This window comes from Dama dama, chromosome 19, assembly GCF_033118175.1.
Source record: "Dama dama isolate Ldn47 chromosome 19, ASM3311817v1, whole genome shotgun sequence".
In the NCBI taxonomy this organism is placed as follows: Eukaryota; Metazoa; Chordata; class Mammalia; order Artiodactyla; family Cervidae; genus Dama; species Dama dama.
This window is the reverse complement of record NC_083699.1, coordinates 81,506,863-81,521,132: the sequence shown is the minus strand read 5'-3', so window position 1 is coordinate 81,521,132 and position 14,270 is coordinate 81,506,863. Positions and strand designations below refer to the sequence as shown.

Sequence of the window (14,270 nt, the reverse complement as noted above, 5' to 3'; positions counted from 1 at the left end):
GGGACACCTGGAAACTTGCTGCGAGCACCAAAGAACTTGGGACTTGGACTAGACACTTCACAAGGACCAGTCGTAATCATAGTAACTATTTCTTTCGTTATAATCAATCATATTTCATACAAGCTTGTGTTCCCCTTCCTTTTGTTATAGCGATAGGGAGTTTACAATTCAATGAGACTTTACATTCTGTAACTTGTATAAATTGCAAATTATATACTTGTCTTAACTCTTCTGTTTCCTTAAGAAATGAATCCCTTTTGATTCTTCGATCTTGACGTAGTCTGTGGTTACCAATAAATCTCCAGAGGCCCTGGGAAGAAGGTCCCATGGCTGGACTTGCTTCCCAGTTACTTACTAAACTGCCCCGGTGATCTAAACCACTCACTGGATGGCTGATTCTTGGTATTTTGGGATTAATAGCTATTTGCACCACTGCTGCCATTGCTGACGTTGCTTTACAAACCTCAATTCAAACACATAATTTTATCCAAAAGTGGACTAAAGATGCTCATACTATGTGGGCCACTAAGGCTCAGATAGATGAGGATATTCAAGATGAAATAGGGAACTAAAAACAGCCATCAAATGGGTTGGAGATCAATGAACAGATGTACAAAAACAAGTGATACTAAAATGTGATTGGAATTCTACTCAATTTTGTGTTACTCCTGTTCAATTCAATCATAGTGCCTACAACTGGGAACAAATCAAATTTCATTTACAAAACATACACGATACTTCCTCCCTGCCTCCCATTGCCGGCAGGACCCATCTCCTGCTGCTGCTGGGACCCCGTGTCATCGCGCGCCGCGAGCACGATGCCCCCCAAAAAGGGAGGTGATGGAATTAAACCACCCCCAATCATTGGAAGATTTGGAACCTCCTTGAAAATTGGTATTGTTGGATTACCAAATGTTGGGAAATCTACCTTCTTCAATGTACTAACCAATAGTCAAGCTTCAGCAGAAAACTTCCCATTCTGCACTATTGATCCAAATGAGAGCAGAGTACCTGTGCCTGATGAAAGATTTGACTTTCTTTGCCAGTACCACAAACCAGCAAGCAAAATTCCTGCTTTTCTAAATGTAGTGGATATTGCTGGCCTTGTGAAAGGAGCTCACAATGGGCAAGGCCTGGGAAATGCCTTTTTATCCCATATTAGTGCCTGTGATGGAATCTTTCATTTAACACGTGCTTTTGAAGATGACGATATCACACATGTTGAAGGAAGTGTAGATCCTGTTCGAGATATAGAAATAATACATGAAGAGCTTCAGCTTAAAGATGAGGAAATGATTGGGCCCATTATAGATAAACTAGAGAAAGTGGCTGTGAGAGGAGGAGATAAAAAACTAAAACCTGAATATGACATAATGTGCAAAGTCAAATCCTGGGTTATAGATCAAAAGAAACCTGTTCGATTCTATCATGATTGGAATGACAAAGAGATTGAAGTATTGAATAAACACTTATTTCTGATTTCAAAACCAATGGTCTACTTGGTTAATCTTTCCGAAAAAGACTACATTGGAAAGAAAAACAAATGGTTGATAAAAATTAAAGAGTGGGTGGACGAGTATGACCCAGGTGCCTTGGTCATTCCTTTTAGTGGGGCCTTGGAACTCAGGTTGCAAGAATTGAGTGCTGAGGAGAGACAGAAGTATCTGGAAGCGAACATGACACAAAGCACTTTGCCAAAGATCATTAAGGCTGGGTTTGCAGCACTCCAACTAGAATACTTTTTCACTGCAGGCCCAGATGAAGTGCGTGCATGGACCATCAGGAAAGGGATGAAGGCTCCTCAAGCTGCAGGAAAGATTCACACAGATTTTGAAAAAGGATTCATTATGGCTGAAGTAATGAAATACGAAGATTTTAAAGAGGAAGGTTCTGAAAATGCAGTCAAGGCTGCTGCAAAGTACAGACAACAAGGCAGAAATTATATTGTTGAAGATGGAGATATTATCTTCTTCAAATTTAATACACCTCAGCAACCAAAGAAGAAATAAATTTTAATTATTGCTCAGATAAATGTACAACTTCCAAACGGCATATACTTTTCTTTTTTAATTAAAATTTCTGAAAACTGAAAGGGCAGGTAAAGTTGGGGTGATGGGACTCTTCCACAAACAATTATTTTTATTCATTTTAAAATTAAAATACTGTGTACCTCCAATGAGCTGCAAGTTCACTAAACATGAACAGCTTTGCTTTTCCCGTGATTAAGACCCTACTCCAAATTGTAGAAGCTTTTCAGGAACCATATTACTCTCATGATACTTCATTAATCTCCATCATGTATGCCAAGCCTGACACATTTGACAGAGAGGACAATGTGGCTTGCTCCTTTTGAATCTACAGATAATGCATGTTTTACAGTACTCCAGATGTCTACACTCAATAAAACATTTGACAAAAACAAAACAAAATAAAACAAAACACATGATAATGCCTCTCTGTACAATTATTATAAAAAGAAATCTTTGAAACCTTTTCTAAAAATCTGCCCTCTTCCACTAATTTGGAAACTTTAGCTGAACAACTAGCTGATCAATTATCTGGGCTAGACCCACTCGGATGGTTTCAGAGTGTTACTCACAGCATCAGGTCTGGAACTTTGGTGACTGTCTTGACAATTATATTTGTTGTTTACCATTGTCTTTAGGCAAAAATTGTTAAAACTAAACAAACTCAAATGGTTAGGACCCTTTTTACAAATATAATAAATAAATAAGGGGGAATTGTCAGGGAATGTTTAACAGGAGGATTCCTGCATGCTGTTTCTGACAAATCCTCTGTTCCTTATCAGTTCCTGGCAATAGGAACGAGTGGAACAGCACGCCGCTCCCAGGACTGAGGTCATAGGATGAAACACATGCATGAATCTCCTTCAGTAAACATTCTCCTTATGACAAAACTGCTTAGTCTCGATCCTCTTTCCTGAGATATGGATTGTCTCCTGACCTTATGACCATTGTTAATCCCTTGTTCCCTTAATAATGGTTGCTCTACATTTGGTTTTCTGATCTTTATCATTGTGGAAAGAAATTCCTTATACAATAGCCTATATATACTCACAGAAAGATCATTAAAGCACCCTTGCTCCACCAGAAAGTTGGGTCCCTGTCTCTCTCTCTCTCTCTCTCTCTCTCTCTCTCTCCCCCCCTCTGGCTAATTCTCTGGAATGTGGAAATCTGTCGAGCTCACTCTCCTGCCTGGGCTTTCAAGACCTCGTCAAGAGGGTGCCCTGTGCCTCTGTGAGCAGTACAAGCCCTGTCCTAGGGCTTTATTGGTTCTCTGCATAACCCAGGGAATATTAACTTCTTTCTCTTTCACTTTCTTATCATCAACTCCAGACCACCAGGTTCTGGTCCATTAAAGGACCTCAACCTCTTCTTACTTCTTAGAAAAACATACCATGATGACTGCATACACTCACCAAAGTCAGTTAGGGATAGCCCACTTACTTGGATCTTTTTCTAGCTTCCAAAGGAAATTCATTTGAAACATGGGGCTGACTTAGGGTAGGAGCTAGAATACAGATTGGTTTGCTGAGACTTGGTCCTAAAGGAGAATTTAGTGGCAGAAACCCAGGGACATGTTGCCCAGTTAGCCACAATCTACTCTAATAATTCTGTATTTTATCCATACATGTGCTTCTGTATTGTAATGTATAGTTGATGGCTTGTGATAGTTTTACAGTTAAGGATTAATTCTTTCTCAGTGGTTCATTAAAGTAACAGTGCATTTTACAATTAATGACATCCTTGACATTCTAGATTTGCAGAAATGTGGTAATTACATTAAACATATATTAAGCCCCATTATGAGTCAAGCTCTAGATTAGACTGGAGATAGGGGAATGAATGGAGTCCCCACACTGAAGAACTGGAAGACAAGCAAACAAGCATATGCACACGGAAAGGTGAATACAAGCTGATCCTCCAAAAACACAGGTGTGAACTGCATGGGTCTGTTTATACACAGAGTTTTTTTTTTTTTTTAAATAAATACACTCTTACCCCACTCTAAGTATGCACAGACTGACTGTAAGGAACCCAAACACCTATGGAAATGGGATCCACAGGGGGGCCCGGGACCAACTGCCCCTCAGATCCTGAGGGGTAACTGTGCTTTGTGAAGGATGAAATGTCAGCACACTGCGGATGCCCCAGGGTGGAGTAGTGTGCGTGCGTGCGTGCCTGCATGTGTGTGTGTGTGTGTGTGTGCATGTGCATGTGTGCACACACACATGTGTGCATGTGCATGCACCCATGTAAATGGAGAGAATCAGTGAGAGATGACGTGGAAGAAGAAGGCAATCTGGGACCAGAGTACTAACCAGTCTGCAGTGCTAATCTAAGAAATTTAGGCTTAATCCCTCATGATCCTCAAACATTTTGGTCTCATGACCTCTTTATACTCTTAAAAGAGAGCCTTTGTTTATATGGGTTATATCTACTAATATTTACTATGTACTGTTCTGTGCTTAGTTGCTCAGTCATGTCTGACTCTTTGTGACCCCATGGACTATAGCCTGCCAGGCTCCTTTTTTCACCAGGATTCTCCAGGCAAGAATACTGGAGTGGGTTGCCATGCCCTCTTCCAGCGGATCTTCCCAACCCAAGGATCAAACCCAGGTCTCCCACATTGCAGGTGGATTCTTTACCATCTGAGCCACCAGGGAAGCCCATGAATACTGGAGTGGGTAGCCTATCCCTTCTCCAGGGGGTCTTCCTGACTCAGGAATTGAACCGGGGTCTCCTGCATTGTAGGCAGATTCTTTACCAGCTATTATAACTGAGAAACAAAAAATATTAACCCATTAAAATAACAATAAACTCACTACACGTTAATATATAACATTTTAAATAAAATACAACCATACTTTCTAAAACAAAAATATTATGAGAAGGGTGCCATTGTTTTACATTTTTGTAAATCTCCTTAAGGTCTGGCTTATGAAAGACAGATAGCTGGCTCTCACATCGGCTTCTGCATTTAATCTGTTGCAGTATAGCTGAAGAATATAAAGAAAATCTGGCTTCATAGAGACAATATTGTTGGAAAAGGAGGGCCTCACAAACTTCCTGGAAAGGTCTCAGGGGTCCCTAGAGCTTCCTGGACCACACTATGAGGACTGCTGTTGCTGGTAATGCAAAGCCATCGAAAGATCATCAGCGTGGACACGCTGCTGTTTGGTGGCAATGTGAGGGTGGATTAGAAGGAAGAGGCCTTAGATAAGGCCAGCAGGAAGGGAGACTATTAAAAGGGCTCAGGTAAGACCATAGGAAGCCCTTCTTTAAGCAAAGACAATAATACAGAGAAATGGATTCACAAGTTAAGAGTCTGTGGGAACTGATATCCAAATGCATAACTTCAGGTATTCAGCACTGGAAATCCAGAAGAATGGTGGTGATAAGGCACAAGCAGATCATTTCTGCTTTTAGTTGGCCAAAGAGGCAAGATCGGATAAGCCAGAAAGAGAAATAATGTGAAAATTCAAGACCATTGACTCAAAGAGATCCAAATAAATGGACAGGCCCTGGCAAACTTACCTGTTTAAACTGCTATACTCAGTATGGTTTAAAATGACACTGAGGATTTCCCTGGTGGTCCCATGGTTAAGAATCCACCTGCCAATGTTGGGAACTTGGGTTCAATCCCTGCTCTGGGCAGATTCCACATGCCACAGAACAACTAAGCCTGTGAGCCACAATTATTGAAGCCCACATGCCCTAGAGCCCATGTTCTGCAACTTGAGAGTAGCCTCTACTCACCACAACTAGAGAAAGCCCTCACACAGCAACAAAGACCCAGTGCAGCCAAAAATAAATAAATATTAAAAAAAAAAAAAAAAAAAAAACACAACACTGACATAGCATTTGCCTTAAGAAAGTAAAATTAATTTTTTATTAATGCAAATAATCCCTGAAGGTTACAGAAAAGCTCCCAACTCTCCTTAGACAATGAAGCACACCTTGGCATTAGTTAATTTAGTCAGATTGTTTTCTTTCTTAATGAGCACAGGAAAGCTTCAGAACACAGATCACATTAGAGCAACCGGCCTAGTAGGTACCATGGTAGGGCTCTGGGTATACTATGGATTAAAAGGGAAAAGAGAGGGAGAATGTTAACTCCCTGTGGAAGATATTACTATCTGGATATTTTTAGTTTAAGAAGTGATTAGAGGGATTGTTACATGATTAGTAAGAAGTGAATAAAGTCACTGGGTAGCTGGTTGGCAAAAATCGCTAGTTAGCACTGAAAAAACACAAAAGACAGTTTGTTCATTGTAAAGTAAATTTAGGGCTTTATGCCCAGTTGCAGAGATCAGATGAGAGGCAGATCATCCCAACAGAAATGAACTCTGTTCTCAAGCAGCTTCTCATTATGCCTCAAACAGCCTAGAGAGTTGAGGAATATGGATTTTGGGGTGTATGTGTGTCTGTGTGCATAATTTGAGTCTGAGACAGATGCAATCTCCATGGTCCAGGTAGAGGGTGGAAAAGTTGATACTTCTTACCTTTTAAATTCTACACAATAGGAACCCAAATCTACTACAGGAATTCTCTTTATCTTCCACCATCTGAGTAATAAGGCCCTGTGGACAGTTCTCTGGGTTGGGCAAAGGATTATTTTTTGTATGGTTGCACAGTTCAGTATATTCAGAGGATGCAATAAGCAAGATGTGCCAATAATACAGAGTATGATTTAAGAAATACAGATTCCTGTGTATAGAGCAAATGCTTAATTTACTAAACATCATTACTCCTTAACTTTGAGTAAGTATCCAAACGACTTTGATTTGAATAGATGCTGGTATATAAAAACTTACTTTCATAAGCTCAAAAGGATTGTCTTGGTCTTCTTAAAAATGAAGTAAATTTCCAGGACACAGCACCCAGGCAAAGACCAAATCTGTCACTTCAGAACTCAGTGCCTCCCCAGTAATGTCACATTCTTAAATGTTTGTGATGATGTTCCTTCCTTTCCATTGTTACTTTAAAAAAAAAAAAAAATTGCGACATGACCTGGGAAAGGCAGCCTTGATCACGTCAACTCTCTCTTCTGTAGAATGAGATCAAAGTTCCACTTGCCATATAAGGTTTCTAAGGATTAAATCCTGTAAACATTTTTGTGAACCAAAAAGTCCCATGCAAATGTTAGTTAACAGTAGAGCTCCTAGGGAGGCTGTATCCTTTTCATACAGACAGGATGGCCCAATAAGGGAACAGGCATTTATTTTAGGTCTTCTATATGCCATATTACCTCACTGAATGCCATCTTATGTACTGGGTGGTCATGTCCCATTTTATATATGAGGTACATGGAAGGTAAGTCATGGTTATCCAGGTCATTAAGTCATTTTTTGTATAGGTCTTCTGTGTATTCTTGCCACATCTTCTTAATCTCTTCTGCTTCTGTAAGGTCCTTATTGGTTCTGCTCTTTGTCATGCCCATTCTTGCATGAAATATTCCCTGGATATCTCCAATTTTCTTGAATAGATCTCTAGTCTTTCCCATTCTACTGATTTCTTCTACTTCTTGGTATTGTTCATTTAAGAAGGCCTTCTTATCTCTCCTTGCTATTCTCTGGACTCTACACTCAGTTGTGCATATCTTTGCCTTTCTCCTTTACCTTTCATGTCTCTTCTTGCCCCAGCCATTACTAAAGCCTCTTTAGACACCACTTTGCCTTCTTGCATTTCTTTTTCTCTGGAATGGTTTTGGTCACTGCCTCCTGTACAGTGTTACTAACCTCTGTCCATAGTTCTTGAGGCATTCTATCTACCAGGTCTAATCCCTTGAATCTGTTTATCACCTCCACTGTATAATCATGACCTTATAATACTACGCAAACTTTGGGGCATACAATCAGCATAGGTGAATCCAACAAACCTTCTGCTGCCTTCTAAATCAATCCTGTTCTTTTTAATTTCTGGTTTCTTTTGTGTATAAAAAACTGCCTCACCTTCTTGAGTGTGTGTGTAATCCTATTTATCTTTCAAATGTTCCCTCTCTCATCAAGGCAGAATTAATCATTCCTTGATGACACTGCTAATTCAATCCATAAAGCCCTTTCTCTAATAAGCAAGCTTATCATTAAAAAAAAAAAAAAGCAAGAAACCCTATAAAATATATGGAGGAAAAACATGAGAGAGTCCCTATACCTCTCGGTGACGTTCCACCAGGATGAAATCAGGCTGACGTGATCTGTGTTTCAGGGATTAGAATTTAATAGCAAAAATGAGTCAGTTAAAACACCCAGTAAGAATGCTGTCTGTAGATTAAGTGCTTTGCACTGGGGACACAACATAACCTGAACTGCTAAATTCTAAGGGCTGACTGGTGATTTGCATCCCAATCTCTTTTCATGCTATTTTCTTGGCAAAAGTTAACAAGGAGCACTCAGCCTAGGAAAGATAGGTCCTCTATTTACCTCAGCAAGGAAAGATAGGTCCTCTATTTACCTGTGCAAGATAAGCACAATGAATTTCAAGTTTTCCCAACTCAATGGCTTTGGTTTGACCTGGAGTGGGTAATGTCTGTTGTCCCACATGTGTCAATCTGAACATCAAACCCACCAACTGGTGTTAGATTTTACATTCATTCAGTAACAATCCAGTCCCAAAGATTACACAGTCCCTATGTGACAACTGGCACTTTATGGTACAATCCACAAAACGCATGAGCATTGTGCCAAGAAAATCATGATCCAACATCCGCCATTCTACCACTAAACCTAGACAAATTACATTTCACCACTCATTGTTCAAGAACACATGGAACTATGCAAACCTATTGCAAGTACAGGCTGTACAGTCACTGAATGGTAATAGGTCCCTGTGACTAAATCCTAAGCCTACCAGTCCCTCTTCATGAAGAGTCCAGAGTGGATCATACCAGAACCCCTTTGAATTCTGCCACATAACCAAGAGTATTAATACTTTTGATACTCACTTTCAATTCACTATGCTTTAACACGCCAATTTAGAATAATCATATAAAAGTCTACAATAATTATGTACAGTAACTGATGCCTGAGGCAACAGAATGACTTGATGCTTGATACTCAAGTACCTAAATGAAGCAGAGGGAAAATGTACTGTTCTCTTTCACCAGCCAAACACTGGTCTTCCTCCAGAAGGTGTGTAAGCTTCTGGCACCAGTGAAATTATAACATTGGTCTATTCTAGGCCAGAAGAAAAGTGACATCAACTTACTTAACAGTTGGCAATAGAGGGCCTGTAAACTTCTCTTCATGGTATCATCTGGTCCTGCTTGTCCTCCAGTTTATTCATGATTCTGTCTAGGAAATTGGGAGAAGAAAATCATTACATCTGGGAGACAGAATTCAAGTCAGTAATCAGAACGAACTCCACTCAATATGATCCTGGTGTTAAAGCCCAAAATACCTTATTTGAAGATAAAAGTTCTTGGAACAAATATACCACAGTACTATCTATGTAATAAAACTATCAATTAATCAGTTAGATTTTGAAACTACACATCACTCATATGGGCAACTAGAGGGTGAGAATCTGGCCTTGGGATTCTGAAGACTTACAAAACATCTTCCCTGCATCTCTAGTTTTGAAACAGGAGAAACAAGGAACTTGTAATCTCATTTCTGCAATCCTGTTCGCCAAACAAAACACTCCCCCAAAAGCTTCACCAATTTCAAATTGCATTATATTAAACAATTTTTCTATTATTTTCTGATTACAAAAGATACCTCCAGTGTAGAATATCTGGAAAATGTAGCTAAACAAAATATAGTTAAGAATGGACAAGAAACTACAAATTACCTATCTCTTCAGCTTTTCCTGTGTGCACTTCTATTGGTCTATTTTGCTGTACATTCTAATTTTTCTCCCTAGCAGTAGAAACATCTTCCTCTGTTGTTATTACACTTTACTACATTTTTTTTTCTTCTTTTGGCCACACCTCTTGGCTTATGGGATATTAGTTCTCTGACCAGGGTTTGAACTCAAGGCTCTCAGCAGTGAAAGTGTAGAGTCCTAAGCACTGGACCACCAGGGAATTTGCATTTTACAACTTTATTCTAAATGGCACACAGTATTTTTTTCAAGATAATTTCCTAGAAATGGAATCACTAGGACACAATCTAAGGCTCTTGAAATATATTGCTGAGATGCCCTTCACCAACACTATATTATGAAAATCTCCATTAGATTACAACCTACTTAATGAAGGAAACTTGTATTTTCTTACCATCATTGCCAAGTAAATAGGCACATATTTCATCTCATTGCTTTTGCATTTTACATGTTTATTAGTTTTTTAAAAAAATTGTAAATTCACATTTGGCAAAGATTCTCTAGTTTAAGGTGCTGAACCTTTTCCTGTAGACCTATCTGTGCACTTCCTTGTAAAACTGAGTGAAGGCAGCTCTTTTGCCCCTTTCCTATTTGCCCATTTCTCCTCCCCTTTTAATCTTTAAGGACTTCCCTGGTGGCTCAGATGGTAAAGCATTTGTCTACAGTGCAGGAGACCTGGGTTCGATCCCTGGGTCGGGAAGATTCCCTGAAGAAGGAAATGGCAACCCACTCCAGTACTCTTGCCTAGAAAATCCCATGGACAGAGGAGCCTGGTGAAGGCTACTATCCATGGGGTCGCAAAGAGTCGGACACAACTGAGTGACTTCACTCACTTTAATCTTTAAAGAACTTAATGTAGGAATAAGATCATTAGGCAATTTAACCTAACTACTGACTTACACTCTCCTGAATGCACACCATGCCTTGTCTAACCTATGAATTCTTCTACAAGATAAGAAGAAGTAAGAGTAAAGAGTTAACTAGTTAAAGAATGGTTAGCTCTCTACCTCACAATGGCCCCCTAAGGAATCCTGTAGGCAGATCAAGGGGGCAAGGTATTATCTGGAGAGAGAGTCAGCCAGTCTGCACTCAGTAGAGATGATGCAGAACCCAACATCCTGCCTTGACGATTCTGACATTCTTTTCTCCATTTTTCCCTTTAAAAACTATCATGGCTGTGCAGAATCCTTGGAGTTGGTCTCTGGACATGAGTCCACCTCCTCCCAGAGGTTGCCAGATTTTCTCATTAAAGCATCTTTGCTTTCTACTGACACTTGCCTCTTGAATTATTGGCTTTTGAGTGGTGAGCAGCCAAACCTGAATATGGTAACACTCGTTTTAGCAAGAACCCTGCCAAATCAGTTTAACCAGCACCCCAAACCCTCAATATCTGATCAGATTTACTCTACCATCCTGCCTTCAGCATAACCTTGTTAGGTCAGTTTAGCCAAACCCCTTACTCTGGTGCTTCCTCTTAGTAATTTTCCATCCACTGACTCCCATTCTGATCCTTGGCTATCTATTCCCACTTGACCGTGCTTTATTCAGGGTGGAGCCCAATCTCTCACCCTTACTATAAAATGTCATTGCAATAGTCCCTGCATCCATTCATATCATCCTGAATAAAGTATGCCTTGCCACCTTTAACAAATGTCACTGAATATTTTTTAAAGACATTCCTTAACCATTCTCTACTGGCATACTGTTTTTTTTTCTTTTTTCCTTACAATACCCCAAGTAGAACTGATCTATCTTTAATTTTTTTCTCAAATATAATTAATGTATCATAAAATTCAGCCTTTAAAGTAGACAATTCAGTGGTTACTAGCATATTAAAAGTTATGCAACCATCACCAATACCTAATTCCAGAACATTTTCATCACTCTAAAAAGAAATTCCCGTGTTTATTAGCAGTTATTTCCTAACATCCTCTCGTTCCAGTCCCTGCCAACCACTAATCTACTGTGCTATGGATTTGCCAATTCTGTGCCTTTCACATAGAATATACAGCCTTTTGTGCCTGGCTCTTTCAATTAGCATAGTGTTTTTAAGGTTCATTCATGTTGTGAAGCACGCTGTTGTTTTCTTATTTTATTTTTGTAAGAATGATGCATACACATACACACATACACACAAAACCATGATTAGAAATGCCTTCCTTACTTAATTAAGGAGTACATAAAAAGTTATAAATAGTTGCCTATATTTTCTTCTGCTATTTTTTTTTATTTCATTTAGATCTGTTTCTGAACTTTGTGTTATGTTTTACTTCTCTGTCTGCTCATTCTCCCACTAAACAATATGTGTTGTTTAAATCAAATTCTTAGTAGAACTAGTTCTGCCTTACTGTGCCTTTTAGAGACCCAGGTTCAATCCCTGGGTCGACAAGATCCCCTGGAGTAGGAAATGGCAACCAACTCCAGTATTCTTGCCTGGAGACTTCCATGGATAGAGGAGCCCCAGTCCATGGGGCTGCAAAGAGTTGGACATGACTGAGCACATATGGATGGACGTTGTTCTTTGAGCTTGTTCTTCCCCCAAATTAACTTTAAGATAATTTTATTAAATTTCAGAAAAAAATATCATTAGGATTATAGTCAAAATTATCTTCTATTTGTTTATTAATCTGGGAGAGACTTGATCTCATCAAAATCTAAGTGTGCTGAGGGAATTAAATTTTTTAAGGATTGTAGCTCTGGAGATCAGAAGAATCCCTTTTAGAGGAAGAGAAGAGCTCTTGTTTTGCAGGGTGGGATAGAGGGTGGGGGAACAATAGCTCAATGACTTCTTTGGCTAACCTACCCCCAGTGTGATCTAGCTGAGTAAGAGGGAGAGAAAGAGTTAAATTGCTCTCCATTATAATATAAGAGGGGGCTTCCCTAGTGGTTCAGTTGGTAAAGAATCTGCCTGCAATGCAGGAGACCCAGGTTCAATCCCTGGGTTGGGAAGATCCCCTGGAGAAGGAAATGGCAACCCACTCCAGTACTCTTGCCTAGAGAATTCCATGGACAGAGGAGCCAAGCAGGCTACATGACTGTATGACTAACTTTAACTTTTGACTTTGATAATATAAGAGGAGGTTTGAGTTCCCAAAGGCTAGAAAAGAGGGATTGAGTGGTCTAGAAGTCAGAGAGGCTGAGGAGATAACAATCAGGAGATACCGTGAGGCAGAATAGGCAATTCCAAAAGACAGCAGCAGGTGAGACACAAGAATAAAGGATAGAGTGAGAAATTCCCCACAAACTTTAATATGTGTAATATTTAATTTTTCATTGCTTCTTGTTTTATGCTATTTGTACTTAGACACCACATCTGTCCTCCTTCTCTCTCCCACAACACTTATCCACCACTAGGACCCTCACAAACCTCAGAAAGAAAACAGCCTTGTGTTAGCGATGCTCAGCTGGGTAATGAAAGAGACTATGTCTTAAGGCAAGAGTGACTGGAAATGGAGATAAGAGCCACAAGGACCATAAGCAATGATTGGTAGGCATCTTCAGAGTGCTCAGGAGCTGGTAAGCATGCAACAAATGTGCTGTGAATACAGAAATAAATGAAAGAATAAATGAATAATCAAGTAAAAGGAGAACAGAAGTATTTGTAGTTGATGTTGATCAAGAGGAACATAAACCCCTCAATCATCTCTGGAAATGCTTGGAGATTTTCAAGAAACCATTAGACTTGTCACGAGAGATGGAATACAGTCATGTGATTCGAATATCAAAGAAACAACTGAGCACATAAATATGGGACACTTGAGATCCTCAGGGTTACCCAGGGCTATTCTAACTACAAGCACCATATGGCCTACTATTTATTCAAAATTAATCTTTAGGTCTTTCTGTGGAGTTTTGTAATGTTTTTCCTTCATTTAAGTTCTGCAGTCTTGTCGACTTAATCCCTAGGCATTTTACACCTATATGTACTTTTGCCACCGGGATGGAATTTCCATTTCCATTATATTTTCTAAATCGCTTCTATATGGAAATGATTGAGTTTGTATATTTACTTTGTGACCTAACTGAACTCACTTAAGAGTTCTAACGATGGTTTCTCAGCTGAGTCTCTTGGGTCACTTGCGCTCCTTTGGCTGGATGGAGAGGCATGGTGAGATTCCATCAAAAGCCTCTTTTTAACCATATTAATTGTATTAATCATATTAACCATTAACCGTATTAACATTAATTGTGTCTTGTCCCTCAGGGAATAATTTAGGAACTCCAATGATGACAGCTAATTTCTGGGGTGAAATTCTAACAGAGTTTTATAGCCAAAAGGCTAAAGAAAAGAAAAATGAGAGGATAAAAATGAAAACACTTGACCAAACATGCAGAGACAGTGACACAGGTGGGGACCTGGCTGATCATTAGCTCAGGGAAAATAAGAGGGTGCAAGTAACCTGAATCACTCCTTAACAAGTGCGA

At 39.5% G+C, this 14,270-nt stretch overlaps 2 protein-coding genes across 4 annotated transcripts in view; one reads left to right on the top strand and one right to left on the bottom strand.

Annotated features, from left to right (window-relative positions):
• Nucleotides 1-14,270, bottom strand: part of TMEM108 (transmembrane protein 108) — a 417,094-nt gene that overhangs the window by 188,958 nt on the left and 213,866 nt on the right. For 2 of the 3 annotated variants that reach the window (XM_061167609.1, XM_061167610.1), the window contains one exon: nt 9,228-9,309. In XM_061167609.1, the coding sequence (XP_061023592.1) occupies nt 9,228-9,267 (40 nt within the window). In that variant the 5' untranslated portion in view covers nt 9,268-9,309. Of the gene's footprint in view, nt 1-9,227; nt 9,314-14,270 lie in introns of all 3 variants that reach the window. The other variant, XM_061167608.1, reaches the window with a different exon arrangement.
• On the top strand, nt 744-2,073 carry LOC133073727 (obg-like ATPase 1). The gene has a single exon (XM_061167606.1). The coding sequence runs from the start codon at nt 819-821 to the stop codon at nt 2,007-2,009; it is 1,191 nt and encodes a 396-aa protein (XP_061023589.1). The 5' UTR covers nt 744-818; the 3' UTR covers nt 2,010-2,073.